The following is a 16721-nucleotide window of genomic DNA, read 5'->3' as shown; positions in this document are numbered from 1 at the left end:
TAGGCTAATTACGAGGTTATTGAGAGAAAACTCGCTTGTTGAAGGTATTGTACATTATGATCATGCATAACATGCACATTAATAAGTTCACATTAATAAGTGCTTTATAATGACTAATAAACAGTTAATATTCATGCTAATTTAAGCAACTAATGGTTATTGTGTACCTTCAGAAGGCTGACATCCCTAAATAAACTATGCAATTGGAATTTGTTTTGCTGTATGTCAGGTTGACATGAGTAAATGCTTTGTTAAGGGTCTGTTTCACATTTTTTTTTAGATGATCTGCTTATTGTGACTTATGGATATATATTAGCCTATAAGGGATTCAGTGTTTTGCTCATGGGCAGCACACATGGCTGTATGGGACTTGAACCCATGACTTTTTAGTTGTGCCTCAAGACACTCTTCTTGTCAGTAACAAAACATTCCCTGTGGGTTTCAATCAGATTGAATCGCTTCAGGTTTATTTCACTAGATAACACATTGCTTGGCTGCCATGCTAAAAATTCTGATATAATATCATAAATAAGATGGAGAAGGTTCCTAGATGACCCTTTAAAAAATCCTTTTTGACATATTGAAAAAAAAAAAAAAAAAAAAAAAAAAATGTGGGGGGAAATATATATATATAAAAAAAGTCTTGAGTCTAAAAACTGTAGACATGTGATTTTGGAATATAACATAAAACAGAATTCACAAGTATTTTCCCATCTGGTTTTTTCAACTTTGAATATTTCAACACATCAATTCAGCCTGATGTTTGCATCAATGTACAATGCTGACGTTATTGTGGCAATTAGGTTTTTCAATTCCAGCTGACTGCTGTCTGCTGAGACCATCGACGGCTGAGACCAAGAAAAGCGAAATCTGATTGCAATCTGATGGCAGAAATGGGTGTCCTCTCAATCCGCATAAAGTTGCTGTATCCAGATTGAGAGGACACATTGCATTTACACTTGTGTACAATGTGTACAGTGTACACATTGTGTACCTCCGGAGGTGGTTTGGCCGATCAGATTGCAATCCTTCTTCAATGCGTTTTGTCAGTGTTTACACCATGGCATTTCAAGTGATTAAACACAATCTGATTGCAATCTGATTACAGAAAATGCATGTTAGCGCCAGGTGTAAATGGCCTCAAAGCTATTAAAACAAATCATTCATAAATGCAATCAAAGCTGGGAGGTCGCCCCCTCGTGGCTGGAATGTAAGACATCTGATGTGTCCTTGGTGTAAAATTACCTGAAGATTAGCACATCTTAAAGTCCTTTATTTGCTCTGGGCACAGACAGGGAGGGAGGTTAGGCCCAAACATTTCTATTGAAAAGGGTTTGCTTCCTGTTAGAGAGCCATTAAAGCATCAGGGAGAACCACCCCGCCCCCAATCTGCGTCCCACCCCCCATGTGGGGTTGGGGGAGGTGAGACCTCCTCTCAGGTTTCTGACCCTGTTCTAAACTAATAATAAATAGTTATATGAACGAACGGGTGCAAAGAGCCCTTCACGTGCTTGTTTTGGGCTTCTAGTGAAACGTGGGTGAGTCCAAATTGGATCTTGATGTTTTGATTGAAGAGTATACAGATGAAGCAAAATGGTGAGAAATTTGAAATTTCTAAAATGAAAGAAAGAAAAAAAAACAGATCAAGATTGGGTGAGCTATCTAATATTTTGTATATATATTTTCTCAAATAAAGAATTTAATTAATTTAATTTGAGTTATTTATCCACAAAAGTTCATCATATCGCTCTACCTAACCTAAAGTCTATAGGCAAAGCATTCTGATCACATGACCTCACCTTCTGTTTCGCTCGACCTAACCTATCACTGTGGACTTCCAGCCTGCACGTTGATGTCAGAGGTGTCAGAGGAAGGACAGATGGGTGAGTGTCTTGACAGGGCGAGCAGGAATGCTGAGGTCGTTAGGCAGCCGGGAACTGGGAATCCTTTCCCGTAACGATCCCCTCGGCCGCGGCACCGCCCGGCTAATGATGAGAGGAGAGGAGGCCGCTGTGGAGAGCCTCCAGGCAGGTTCACCACCACACGTTATGGGCCAATTTCACAGCAGCCATTTTGTGTCTTAAAGGCAGGGTAAACACAGGTGCACCCAAAACATGAATGAGGGTTTCCAAGTTTCAATCCATTTAGGTGTTCCAGTGCTGCAGGGGCCTTCATTAATGTTTTGGTTGCACCTGTGTTTACCCTGCCTTTTAGACACAAAATGGCTGCTGGGTGTACATTGAGGTGGAGGGAAGGCAATGTGGAAGAACCTGCTGAACAACATGACTGCAGCGGTAATCATCCAGGAAAATGTCATATAAATAACAACACGTCCTCATACCGAAACAACAGAATAGGTTACTTTCCAAACGACATACAGGTATATGAGTGAAACGGTGCGTGCGGGTGACGCGGTTAATTTCAAACACATCACATTGATTAATTAGAAAAACAGCTTGGTTAAAGGAGAATTTCGGTATTGTTCAACCTGGCCCCTATTTTCATAAAAAAAAAAGTATAACAAAGTAATGTGATCAGAAATCTTTGAAATTTATGCCACATTTTCCCCACATGCCCCTACTGGACTTGTTCAACGGTGCAGTGCAGCCACTTCAATGAGTGTGTGTTAGACCACGAGATGTGTGGACGAGACTTAGCTTATAGGCCCCGCCCCCAGCTCCCCGGTCTGCATGCTATCGTCTGCACAGAGTCACAGGTGTAGAGAGGGAGAGGGAGAGAGAGAGAGAGAGAGAGAGAGAGAGAGCATCTCGTCTCGAGGACGATATCGTTTCAAAGCTGACAAAACACGCTCGCATGCACACACACATTCACGCAAACGCGCAAATTGAGAATTAATTTCCTCATGGCACTATGGAGAGAGCATATTGAAACAAGCACAGGTGCACACACACACACACACTAAGGGGTCCCATATTTATAGTCTTTGGTATGACTCGGCCCGGGGATCGAACTCACAACCTCCCAGTCTCAGGGCGGACACTCAAACCACAAGGCCACTGAGCATGGTATGGTATTAGCGAGTCAATAGTGTTGCGCAGTTCACGGTGATTTACCACGAGACGTTGTTTTTCTCAAGGTGTGCACATTCCCGCTGCCTCTCCTCGGAGCTATTCCAGGAATGCGTGCCTCCCCCTCCGCCCTTTCCCAGCATCCATGCTCTGATGTGGCGGTCAGTCTGAGACGTGACCAGATGGGCTCAGTTTGGAGGGTCTTCTGCTGCACGTCGGTGGCCGGCCGCGCTGAGGAGGAGGAGGAGGGGGGCGTTAGGAATGCTTTGGTACAGGGGGGGGTGTGTCCTGCAGGAGGGGGGAGGGGTGTAAAGCATTGATGTTTTAACAGGCCGGTCAATAGGACTGGACTTTACAAGGCAGCTGGGGATTCCCTGAGACTGTGTTCCCAGATGCTTCCATGAAAACCTTCCAAAATGACCAAAATATAATAAAACAATAATAATAATAAAAACAGTTATTAGACATTGGTCACCGTCGACGTTGGTCAGTTTAGAGGCATTGGGTTTGAATACTCCCTGGTGTGTGTGTGTGTGTGTGTGTGTGTGTGTGTTTTAGATATACGCTTCCAGATAGATGTCTAAAAAACTACCAAACTCAACCAAACAAAGTTCAAATCGAGACTCACTCAGGCTAAGGAGAGCCACACCTCGCCATAGTCAGTGGGCGCTCTTGACCGAATCGACCAACGGTAGAATAGAAAATCACTAAGATTGAATTTTTTTTTACTGTCTATTGAGAGTTCTCGAACCTTTTCTTTCTTTGTAAAACGTGTTCTTGAAATAAAAAAAAGGTTATTGATAGAATGATTTGTCTGATTTGAGTGTCATATCTGCACCTGAGACCTTCACAGCATTGAAACCCTCTGCCCCTTCCTTTGCTCTCTCCATCCTGACAGAGCAGACTGCACATGGAGGGCTTCCGCAGTCTCAAAGAGGGCGAGGCCGTGGAGTTCACCTGGAAGAAATCCTCCCAAGGCCTGGAGTCTGTGCGGGTCACTGGGCCCGACGAAGCCCCGTGTCTGGGCAGCCAGAGGAGACCCAAGGGTGGCCCGAAACGACGCACCAAGAGGGACAGGTGAAGTTGTTTTATTTGCGTTCTGCTTCAAATTGACGTTGAGACTGTAGGTTTGCTGGTGAGCGCGTTGCAGTTGTCATTAGTGCGACAACAATCAGAGAAGAACAAAGCTCTAAAAATGTAAAAGTAAACTGTAATTAATTTCCAATTGTTTTAGTCTTCTGTGAGGCGTGTTTTGTTGATTATTGTCTATAATTAAGATCAGCAGAGGCCATTCATTTGATAGCATCTTTCAATTTGACCATATAACTTAATCACGGTTGGCAATGATCAAATGAATCTCTCTCCCAATTCTCTCTCTCTCTCTCTCTCTCTCTCCTCTCTCTCTCTCTCTCTCTCTCTCTCTCTCTCTCTCTCTCTCTCTCTCTCTCTCTCTCTCTCTCTCTCTCTCTCTCTCTCTCTCTCTCTCTCTCTCTCTCTCTCTCTCTCTCTCGCCGGCTCCCAAACATAAACGTTGCATTTGGGAAAGGATCCTATCCATTTAATTGATAACAGATGTAGGCGCCCAGGCAGAGGTCAGAGGTCAGAGGGTGTGGGTGGGGTGTGGTGTGTGAATGAGGTGGAGGGTGGAGGGGTGGAGAGAGCTTAGGGTCACTGGGTTCAAAGGTCAGTGTAGTCTGGAAACAAAGAGCTCCCTCTCCCCTCGTCCGCCCGAGCTCCGGCCACACCGATCAATAGCAAGCTGGGCGGCCAGGATGAGAGGAGGAGAGGAAGGAAGTGATGGTGGTTAGCTGTGAGAAGATCCAGGATAAAAGGAGGAGGAGAGGGAGGAAGTGATGGTTAGCCATGAGAAGATCCAGGATAAAAGGAGGAGGAGAGGGAGGAAGTGATGGTTAGCCGTGAGAAGATCCAGGGCTCAACCTGTTTACTCTATAGACCAAATCACTGTGACGTCACCATGTAAACAAATTTACTTCCGGGTACCACTTGGGGAAGGCGGCAGGTTTAAATGTGCGTGTTGTCAAATAAATGCTGTCAAACCCTCGTTGTTTTCGGCCGACTACTTTCAATTTAAATGGTTAAACGGTTGGTAAACATGCTTGTCCGACGTATCTAGCCTTTCTTCTGTGTTTGTTTTATGTAGTGTTAGCTAGCTAATAACGTTTGTTTGTATGTCAAACTCGCTGTTTTTTTGCAGACTCGTAACCTCGCGTCACCAGGCTCTTCTCGGCGAGAGCAGACTCGTTAACGTTACAGACAGAGCTACTGACGCCACGTTAATTTAATTTAGCTTCAAGTCTACTCTGGTCTGGTCCAACAGGTAAATAAGCTAGTCTGGTCTCCACTAACGTTAGTGAAAGTGTTGTTATGAATGATATTAAACAACAACACAACACGGACAAACCATTTTTGTCTTCTTTGTCTGTTTTTGTCTTCAACACGTCAGTTTGTGCCGTTCACCGCCATTATAATGTGTGGACCCAGGGGTACCCGGAAGTAAATGTAAACATCCCGCTGATTTGGTCTATAGAGATCTGCTTTCAGATCTTATGGCGCTTTTCAACCACATATAGGCTGTCACCTTGACTACTCACCTCTACTCGCTGTGTAGTACCTGTTGGTTTTCCATCGCAAATAGTACCCCCCCCCCCACCCCCCCCCACCCCCCAATGTGCCCACCCCCACAACTGGTCATCATAGTGTCTCTGTGCAGATAAACAGTTTCTCCTCACTTCTAGAAGCCAGACTATTATTTAGACTGGCACACTGTGTCTGTGTGTGTGTGTGTGTGTGTGTGTGTGTGTGTGTGTGTGTGTGTGTGCGTGTGCTGTTAAAACGAAATAATCATTGTGGCAGTGGGGTAAAGTTAAGATGTTTTTTTTTATTCGAATTGATGTGAGACACATAATCTACCTGCCATTGTAAATCAGCAACATCTGCTCTTAATTCGCAAAGGATGCATGCATTCATAAAGAAACTAGAATTTGTAATCAACCTATTTAGAGTTCCCATGACATTTGCACTTTGCACTGAAGTTGCCCATGCTCAGAATATGCAGTTTTTGCACCCTGTACTGAAACTGATTTTAGTGAAAGCATTTTCAAGGTTTGATCAAATGAAGACTGGTTGTTCTCATATGCATCCAATAATACAGTATGCGGTGGAGTGCGTTTGTAAAAACATGATCTCTCAATCCTTCCAGAATAAGTTGGCAAAATAGATTTTATTGATATAGCGCTTCTCTTCTTCAGAGTTTGCAATGTACTTTATCATAAGGCACACAAAAAAGAAAGAGTTGTAAAATATACAAAGGAGTTAAAGTTGGAAAGCACAATGCTAAGGGGGTTAAAAAGAAATTAGAATGGCACAAGAAAATTTAAAAAGAATTGTGCAAAACTACAGCAGGTTGATGAAAGTGTATTGAGACATGATTTGAAAGATAATACTGAAGAGGCTTATCTAAGTTCCTCAGGCAGGATGCGGTCTAGTCTTGGCTAAAAAAACAAGTCTTGAGACTGCCGACAAGAGGAGCCAGTAAATCTACACTTAATACTGAATGCTTAACAAATACTGATATCGGCCATTCTTGTTCTGAAGCTATGACAAAAGATAGATTACCGAGTGCTTTACAAACATTAAAAGACGATCCCTTAAAAGGAGAATTTCACGTTCTCTGTGTGAATGACAATGACAATCTTGGTGTGCGGTGTAAAGTCACAGTATTCATTTGAGATGACACAGAATGTTAGAAGTCAATCACTTTTTCGCAGACCCAGTGTTGCGGTGAGTCGCATTCGATAGCCTTCCAGCTGTTTAGTTCTTGATACAAATGAGTTTTAACACAGTCATTCTCCTCCTCCACGCTGGGCCGACCGTTTCTCCAAAACCTGATAAAACAAAGAAGAAGAGATACAGGATGAATACGTTACTGGAAGAAAAAGTTATAGGACGAATGAGCGTGACATCACAACAACACCCGAAAATGCGCAACCGCAGCAGTTAACTAGTATGCTGATTCTGATTCTGATTCTGAAGTATGTCAAACAGCACTATCAGGCTATATATTCAGGCGGTGTCTCATCATAGAGGCGTGGTCAATTTGTCAGCATGGGGGAAATCCTCCCGTTCTTCCCAGCCAGCATAGTTAGCATTTAGCTGCTAGCCCAACCCAGGCAGACAGGATTGGGGATTCAACCACCGCAGTAAACTTACATCTGAACAGACGTCTGTGTACTTGCTGTTGAATTCCCAATCGTGTAGTGTAGAGCTGCAGCACCGTCCTTTGACTTTGGTGAATCAGCCCATTGAGTTATATGGGTGTTTCCCCCCACCGTCTAGTCTCGCGTGCCAGTTCCCACACAGACGGACTTTATCTATCTGTATCTATCTCGTCTGTCTCAGACTTTGAAAACAGCTGATTGAGATGATAGATTGGATGGTTTCTCTATCAGGTAGCCTGGCTATACTAACATTGTAAGGGGTCTAAATTGTTTTATGGTATATTACAGTATGAGTGTTTTGAGTTGACTGTTGTATTCAACATAGGTAACATCTTATTAGGAAAGTAAAAAAATGTTGTAATAAGAACTTTTGGCTTTGTTTCACATAGCTAGTAGTTACCACCCACGTGACAACTTAGCCTCCACTCACCTACAGTAGGCTACTTTATGTAAATACACAAAGCGTTATGAGGCCAAGCTGTTCACTGAAAATAGAACTGAAGAACGGACATCTTACCCTGTGCTGTTCAGAAGTGTACCATCCACCCATCTCCAGATTCCCTCCTCAGCCATGTCACTCAAACCAATCCAGTTGATCCTGCTCAAGGAATTGATGAATTTCTGTTGAATTGTTTAAAAGACCAATTACATCAACACACTAAAACTAAGTGTGCAACAGTTTTAACCAAACTAAATCACTCTAAAGATGATTTATTATTATTATAATAATCATCATCATTATTATTATTATTATTATTATTATTATTATTATTGTTGTTGTTATTGTTATTGTTATTGTTATTATTATCATCATTATTATTGTTATTATTATTATTATTAGTTTACGATCAACAGCAATGGGGGGGGGGGGGGGGCATGGGGGTTGCCACTTTTCCCTTGGCCTTTACCTGTTCTTCTTTGCTGTTTATAATGACCAGGTCAGCTCCTCTCTGCATACAGTCCTGCCTGCTGTCATTCCAGCTTTTTTTATTATCGGAAATGTAGTAAAAACTGTTGTTGAACTGTCTACATCCTCCATCTTTACAGAAATGGTCTGCAAGAGGAGAGGATGTTAAGAGCACCAAATAAAATACATAAATGCATATGCACACAAATGCACACAAAATGTACAGTACATGCACACTCATGTAAATGCACACACGCACGTACGCATGCACGCACACGCACGCACGCAGAGATGGAGAGAGAGAGAGAGAGAGAGAGAGAGAAAGAGAGAGAGAAACACAGACAGAATAAGACAGACAGACTCACTGAGCTCAAACCAAGCGTTTCTGTTTTCAGCCCAGGTCTTGTTGTGGAGATTTTGCAGTTTGCTTCTCTCTGCAAAGGATGTGAAATGACACATCGAGAGTCTCTCTTGTAAGATGCCATCAGCTTTTGTATCTGCACAGGAAGTCAAAAACAGTGTTAGCTTTTCAGTAGAGACAAATATGCAAAATGGATGCTGAAGAGAGCAAATCTCTTGTGCGATAGAGATAGTGAACGCCTCACAGTGGACCCCAAGGCCTATGAGGGCAGCCAGTAGGAGAAGGCACATCAGCAGTAGACACACTGTAGTTAACTTGTAGGGGTTCGTCGCTGTAAGAACAAAACAGACCACGTCATATTTGAGTAATACATGCATGAGAGGGTCTGTTACACAGCTACTGAATAGTGCTGTTCATTGCATGACTTGTGATTTTCTGGCTTTGCTGTATGTATGTGTGTGTGTGTGTGTGTGTGTGTGTGTGTGTGTGTGTGTGAGTGTGTGTGTATGTGTATGTGTGTGTGTATGTGTGTGTGTGTGTGTGTGTGTGTGTGTGTGTGTGTGTGTGTGTGAGTGTGTGTGTATGTGTATGTGTGTGTGTATGTGTGTGTGTGTGTGTGTGTGTGTGTGTGTGTGTGTGTGTGTGTGTGTGCGCGTGTGCGTGTGCGTGCTGTTACCCACCTAGCTGTTGATGTGGTGTGTTCGCCGTATTTGATCTGGCGTCGCGACCCCCATAGTTGTCTACACTTTCATAGATGGCCACTATCCTCTCCTCCGCCTCCTCACTCCCTCCAGCTGTGTTTAAGGCCCTCTCTTCTCCCTGATGCTCCTCTTCTTCCACAGGATCGTTGTCGTAGATGTGAACATGTTCAGACATCTCCATCTTCTGTCTCAGTCAGCTACTTGATATCTCTGTACTTGTTTTCAGTTTGTCACTCTTTTTTTTTTAAATTCTAAATGACAAAATGGGTGTGGCTGCTGTGGCTTTGCGATCGAATCGCTCGATTCACAGGAACCCGTTTCAACAGGAACTCAGGGGTCATGTGACATTTGAGATGACTACCTGGCATTGCACATTGTTATGCTGCATCTGCTCTTTAGGCTGCTACTTCTTATGTTAAACTGGATAGGGTGACACTTGACTCCCAGTAACTAGCCTGCTGGTCAGTTAGTGCATCGGTTAGTGCATCGGCATCGGTAAAAATGCTCTTATAAAGATGCATCGAAATTGGACGATAATTATAGGAGGGTGGGGTCAAATCCAGGTTTATTTAGGACCGGTTGGTCACAAGCCGTTTTAAAGTCATCTTGGACACAACCAGTAGACAGCGATCCTAGCTGGCTTTAGCTTGCACATTCTTTAGCCTATGTAACATGGCTTATTGGCCTTTATCCCAAGGCTTGCCTACATTCATTTTCTTGCTTGACTTTTAAACTTTTCTGAAGCTGGATTTTGGGCTAGATGTGAATGAGTGTAGGCACTTGGCAGATTATGTGACAAGACTGGCGAATCTGAAACCAAATTTGAGTCTGTGTCGCCCTCTGGTGGAAGAACGGCATCACGGCATCACGGCATCACTTCACCACCCCAGATGTCATCTGCTCAAATGATGCACTGTAGCAGATGAACATAATCTATGAGAAGCATCAGTTATTTTGTTGCCAGTTGTAGATCAGGGAATTAAAACTATTAAATACATTCTGGATTATATCAATTGTAAATTCAATCTCATAATAATTATATACAAATCAAAATTATTTTCTACTACTGTACTAGTTGCTAGATAGCTTTATAGTACATTTCATACTGCATACATTTCTTCTTTCTGCAGATATGTCTGGTATATTTTAACAGCATAAATCTTTGGGTAATACTGAGGGCGCAGTATGACGACTGACATGACACTGTCATAACCATGACATGACACGACACCTGTCATGAAGCATGAAGGAGGCTTCGTGAATGTTTACGACTGCTGTCATTGAGAAGTGTCATTCGGTAGATTATGTCGTTGACATTATTTAACACGTCTTCGTTATGACAACTCGACATAACCAAGATAACAGACCTGTCATAAACATGACATAGCAGGCATTAAGATGTCATTGAGTGCAATTACACTGGCAAATGAGTTTATAACAGTGTACTTAAGGACATCTTAAAGCCTGCTATGCCATGTTGATGACAGGTCTGTTGTCTTGGTTATGTCCAGTTGTCATAACAAAGACATTGACAGCTTTTGTTGTCTTGGTTAATTGTCAAGTTGTCGCAACGAAGACATCTCAAACAATGTCGTCATATGACATATGCAACTTATTTTTTTTATGGCGCACGTTCATACATTTTTCCCTAATACATTCTTTAATAATACCCATTTTATCCTCTCTATTCATGTGCTTTTAGATGCTACAACTGTGGAGGCCCGGACCATCACGCTAAAGAATGCCAGCTGCCCCCTCAGCCCAAAAAGTGTCATTTCTGCCAGAGCGTGGCCCACATGGTGGCTGCCTGTCCACTCAGAGCGCAGAGCGTGGCCCACATGGTGGCTGCCTGTCCAGTCAGAGCGCAGCAGCAGGCGTCTCCAGGCTCCCAGGGAACAGAGGAGCCAAGGCACGCCGCCTCGTCACAAAGCACCGAGTGACGGCGTCAGGGAAACTGCCAGGTTTTTTCCACTGGAATTGCTGCTTACGGACCTAAACTACCTCAGGGTTTATTTACTGAACGGAGAAGAGGAGAAATCACTTTGATGCTGGCGTGCCAATCGCCATATCTCACCTTTAAAACTCAAAAGACTTTCTTATTCATTCTCAGTTTTTTCCCCTGCCTTAGATAAGTGTCTTAGCTTTGGAGTGAAACAATCAGAAGCATCGTAGTGTTCCCCCTGGCTTTGAGTCAGCCCTTTGCAACACATGTTTAGTCGCCAGAGATGCTTCTAGTTTCTAGTTGGACTCACCTGAGATGATGAGCACCTGGTTGACTCAAGCTCTCTGTAGAAAATGGAGTCAGGTGTTGCAACTCTGTAAATGCATTGCACACACGGACAGGCTGTCTGAAAAGCTGTCATGATTGGACTCAGAGCCAGGGTTTCTGCTAGGGTCAGACTGATACAGGGGTTTGTTATGAGTGGTCTCTGAGCCAGGGTTTCTGCTAGGGTCAGACTGATACAGGGGTTTGTTATGAGTGGTCTCAGAGCCAGGGTTTCTGCTAGGGTCAGACTGATACAGGGGTTTGTTATGAGTGGTCTTTGAGCCAGGGTTTCTGCTAGGGTCAGACTGATACAGGGGTTTGGTATGAGTGGTCTCTGAGCCAAGGTTTCTGCTAGGGTCAGACTGATACAGGGGTTTGTTATGAGTGGTCTTTGAGCCAGGGTTTCTGCTAGGGTCAGACTGATACAGGGGTTTGGTATGAGTGGTCTCTGAGCCAGGGTTTCTGCTAGGGTCAGACTGATACAGGGGTTTGTTATGAGTGGTCTCTGAGCCAGGGTTTCTGCTAGGGTCAGACTGATACAGGGGTTTGTTATGAGTGGTCTCAGAGCCAGGGTTTCTGCTAGGGTCAGACTGATACAGGGGTTTGTTATGAGTGGTCTCTGAGCCAGGGTTTCTGCTAGGGTCAGACTGATACAGGGGTTTGTTATGAGTGGTCTCTGAGCCAGGGTTTCTGGTAGGGTCAGACTGATACAGGGGTTTGTTATGAGTGGTCTCACTCTGAGCCATTTTCATTCATTCGAATATTGACGACAGTGAATAGTGATGGTCACAGGCTTTCTCATAAGTGCCATAACCTCCACTTTACAATGGGGGGTTGATGGGTGCTGCTTTCAAATGCCAACGTTAATCCACTGGGAAAAACTCTTGGTCATTGAAAGTCTTTTACCACACATGTCTCTGCACAATCATTTCCACTGGTGTTGAGACAGTAGATTGTTGTCCACTATTTGAACTTTTATGCAAGACCAGTGTCGATTGTATGGGCAGGCTTTGTCTGCGAAGCGGTATTATTCAAAATGGATTGTTTCACAAGTCAGGGATTTTTGATAATTTCCTCACATACTTTACTTGAAAACTGGAGATGAGGCCAGAGTGATGATAGCACAGGCTTTCTTGGAAGGAGCTGATTTTTGGTCGTTGTTGTAATGGTTCTTACGCTAAAAGTCTCAAGCTTTTACTTGTTCCACTTCAGAGGCTGGGTTATTTTACCACTAAAATGTAAATAGATATTACCTTTTTTATTGACTATTTATTCGAAGTGGATCTCCCTCCTAACTCTTCCACTGTCACAGGTTGACAGCTGTCTTTAGTCATACTTTACAAAATATGTATTTCAGCCTGCGCAGTAACATTGTACTATCTCTGTTTAATGCTTAATATTTAATCATTTCGTAATGGTTGGCTTCACTAAATATACTATGAGCTAATACCTATTCTGACAGATACATCCAATTCTATTATGGTGCTCTGGTTTGCTTACCGATGACGTAATGTTTAAAACGATCTGCAACTTAACTGAAATGTTACTGCGCAGGTAGAATCACTGCATTCCTGTGTAAAGTGTGTCTAGGTTTACACAAATCAGCATCATCTGTCTGTGTGTGTAACATTGCTAAAAGCAATGCAATGTGGACAAACGTCTCATTATCACAGGTGGGAGGTTCCTTCTGCTTGAATTGCTTTGCCGATTCACACTTCAGCCTGAATTCGCTTTATTCAGAATCTTCATTTTGAACTCGGGGAGAACTCTTCTGATAGCATTTGTTTAGGATGTGTCTAAAATGTTTAAGTTAATTACTTGATGTCTTGGGTTGTTTGGTTGATTGCACTATCTCTATGTTATTATTTGCCATAAAATATAGAGCAGCAAGTATATATAATATATGAGGAAAAATTCACTCTTGGACACTTTGGACGCTATGGAGAACATCACGGTAAACATCAGGTTTTGGTGTCTCTAAACACCAAACAAGAAGGTTGGTGACTCTAGAAGGAATTCAAGGGACTTCTTCATAGAGGCTCCGATGTTCAACAGTCATACAGGGAGAAATCCATTCCTCCACCAACAGTACCCTCAGCAGAATACAATGCAGCCACAAGACACACCCCTTATTCAAAACACAACAAGATTCAAAACACAACACATCATAAGGGGTGTGTCTTGTGGCTGCATTGCATTCTGGTCTATGGAGTCTTTGAATACGGGGCGCTGTGATCACACAGACACACCCTAAAGTTGACAAACTAGTTAGCTAGCTATTATTTACCAGCCCAGACTCCCCACATTTGATTGAAGGTAACAAGGTCATGCCCCTTTTCTGGGGGATTGTCGAAAGGCATTCTGGGAAATGTAGTAAATCACTAACTAGAGTAGATGTAGATGAGGGAGGTTGAGGAAAGGTGTGCCCCAAACTGTGTCCCAGGGTGGACTTTCCTTTAAGTGTCAATAGGAATAATCCTTATGACTATGGTCTTGATCAAGTTATGACTGATGATCAGCACTGATAAGATATTTATGATCAAGTCTTGCTCGGATGGATGCCAGACCTGGTATCCAGAGAGATGACACAGCAGATATCATTGACATTTCCCTTACCAAGTCAAAGCAAGTCAAAGCACCTATGACACTAGATTTAAAATGATCATCACAGTATTGTTTTGACTGTACATATCTAGCATCTTTTCCCACAATATTGATATAATGTTCATTATGCTGCTGTGTCTGGATGGTATTAAGTCTAGGATTCTAGTAGAATCGCTTTTTCAAGGACTAGAATGTCAGCAGGGACCAAAGTGCGTTTAAAAGCATCAATACGGATCACCATTAAGGAGCATTACGCCTCTATTATGTGCAGAGTGCTCACTTTGCTGCGTTACAATGGGGTCTAATTTACCATGCGTAATAATCGAATCGACTCCAAGTCCCAGTGCTTTACATTTGTCTCGTTTTCTTGTATAATTGTGTATTGTTCTTATGTGTGTGTGACCAAGGCGGGATTCGTCTTGTCAAAAAAATCTATACAAGTCTACCTCAGGATGTGTCCAGAATGTGGTTTTAAAATGGGGAGCTGGACAACAGCAGACCCAAAAAAAACCATTGTTGTAAATGTGTGTTTATTATCTTGTATATTGAGATGTTTATGCCTTTTTATTAGATTATGATTATGATTATGATGATGATGATGATTATGGTTATTATTATTATTGTTGTTGTTGTTGTTGTTGTTGTTGTTGTTGTTGTTGTTGTTGTTGTTGTTGTTTTACATTTCCAATCCTCAATGTGTTTTACCTCAAACTGACATAACATCACACCATTGCTGTTTTTTCTTGTATCTTATATGCGTCTTATAGGTTGCTAGTAAGGTTACAGTGAGAGAACCTAGCCTAGCCTAGCTGGTATTGAAGACCAAAGGGGACGTTTTAGAATGAAGTGCTGTGTACAGGAGGCGGAGAGATTTTGTGTATTTTTAAAATACACAAAAGAAACGAACACTGATTATCTACACTCTCCAGATCAGACACGCCCAGCAGTTTTGTCTTTCTGGGGGAGATGTGAAATGACCCTGTCAAATAGCAGAAGCTCACACGTGAGTGGAGACGTCGACCGAACTGTGCTGCTAAAGAAATTTGAGATAGAATTGTTAGAAGACATGCATAAATAGATTTCCTTCAGAAACACTGACATTTGGGGTGATGCCTTTCTGGGTAAGTCGGATCTTTATTCACACATGCTGCGTAGCTTTATCTTAAGACAATGACAGTGTTTGTGTTTGGTTCATCTCTCCACCTGGCTGATTGTCTTCTCAACCAAACTACACAGATCGTTTGTGCTGGAATGCAATGGGACAATAAAGGCCAGAAGGAGGAGGTTTGTGTTTCATTGATCCTGCATCTACACACAGCATGTTGATGAGTGTTAATGACGTGGATACTAAGTTTCATGCTGCTTTTAGGCTATTGTCGCCACAATATCTGTAACAACCCAATTATTACATAGTGCGGTGGTTATTACAAAATAACCATCATAAAAAAAGTACAACTCCCGCATTTTGTAGTACCGCAATGAGTACGAATTTATTACAAAATGCAGGGAAATTGATTGCATAATGCTGTCTATACGAAATATGGCAGATTTTTAGAAAAATGCTATTAACCAGGCAGCAAAGTGCCCTCTATGGGTTTAAACCTGCTCTGCCAGAATTCTTGGGGTTTAGTCCCCCTTTAAGTTTCCTTTTGGCGAGAGACACACTACACAGCCATTAACTTTAAATGAAAGCTTTCATTGTGTGTTTTCATATTACATTGTAATATCCTGTTTAAATTGATCATATCAACTAATCAATGTTGATACTGTATGGTGATTTCACATCAGCTACTAAGCAATGTTCTAAGCAGGACCGGATGGCAGCAGATGATAGAACGCTCATTACAAACTTGAGACTTGACTTGCACTCTAGTTCAAAGACTTGAAACTTGACTTGGACTTGCAAAAAATGACTTGTGAGAATCTCTGGTGTGTGTGTGTGTGTGCGTGTGCGTGCGTGCGTGCGTGTATGTATGTGCGCACACGCGGGCGTGTGTGTGTGGGTGTGTGTTTGTGTTTGTGTTTGTGTGACTGACTGGCAAATGAAGGTAGCCAGAGTTAGCAAAGGAAAAGAACAGAAAAAAGTTGTTTTGCCTTCAAAATAAAAGCATACAAAGCGTCAAACGTGTCACCTCTGGGGGGAATAATGGGTTGTGTAAAAAATGACAAAGAAACTGTCAGTGGAATCTTTAGATTATACATGGATAGCAAGTAAAACGGTATAGCTGTGGCCGGACAAAATTCTTGAAACAGACTGTTTTAGAGGCTTCGCATCAACACCAGGCCGGCAGGCCGGCTTCTGGGCCCGGCTAGGCCCCTGGCCGCTTCTACATCATCACCACAAGATGACATCACAAGGCCATCGGTGACATCATCGAACAAGTGTTCGATCTTACAAGTGTAAAGTGTGACATCATCGAGGCCAGACAGGAGTTATGACATCACCAGTGATGTCATACTTCCAAACGCAGCAAGGCTATAAATATAAGCAGAGCTTCTAAGCTTGGTGGCTGCCTGGCTTAACACAGCACAGAGTCCTGAGTCCAATGCACAAGAAAGCAAGGAGAGTATGTGGTAGTAGTAGTAGCACCCTGGGCCGATGTATGGGCCCAGAC

General features: G+C 42.7%; 2 protein-coding genes across 2 annotated transcripts in view; one reads left to right on the top strand and one right to left on the bottom strand.

Annotated features, from left to right (window-relative positions):
* The window catches only part of LOC310784898 (protein lin-28 homolog A-like), a gene marked incomplete at both ends in the record, with an annotated part of 15311 nt that extends 4135 nt beyond the window's left edge, over positions 1 to 11176 (top strand). Inside the window, 2 exons of the mRNA XM_083645929.1 lie at positions 3928 to 4106; positions 10939 to 11176. Of these exons, the coding sequence (XP_083502055.1) occupies positions 3928 to 4106; positions 10939 to 11176 (417 nt within the window). The remainder of the gene's footprint in view (positions 1 to 3927; positions 4107 to 10938) is intronic.
* On the bottom strand, positions 6387 to 9417 carry LOC310785694 (uncharacterized protein; the record flags this gene model as incomplete). The annotated part of the gene is made up of 6 exons (XM_083646833.1): positions 6387 to 6934; positions 7785 to 7888; positions 8176 to 8321; positions 8540 to 8671; positions 8780 to 8866; positions 9216 to 9417. 6 exons carry the CDS (start codon positions 9415 to 9417, stop codon positions 6793 to 6795), a joined length of 813 nt encoding a protein of 270 aa, XP_083502959.1. The 3' UTR covers positions 6387 to 6792.
* Positions 11177 to 16721: the final 5545 nt, after the last annotated feature.

The sequence above is a fragment of the Poromitra crassiceps genome (assembly GCF_964638095.1).
Source record: "Poromitra crassiceps genome assembly, chromosome: 11".
NCBI classification, from domain to species: Eukaryota; Metazoa; Chordata; class Actinopteri; order Beryciformes; family Melamphaidae; genus Poromitra; species Poromitra crassiceps.
The sequence above is the reverse complement of the archived record's forward strand: the minus strand, read 5'-3'. Positions and strand labels throughout refer to the sequence as shown.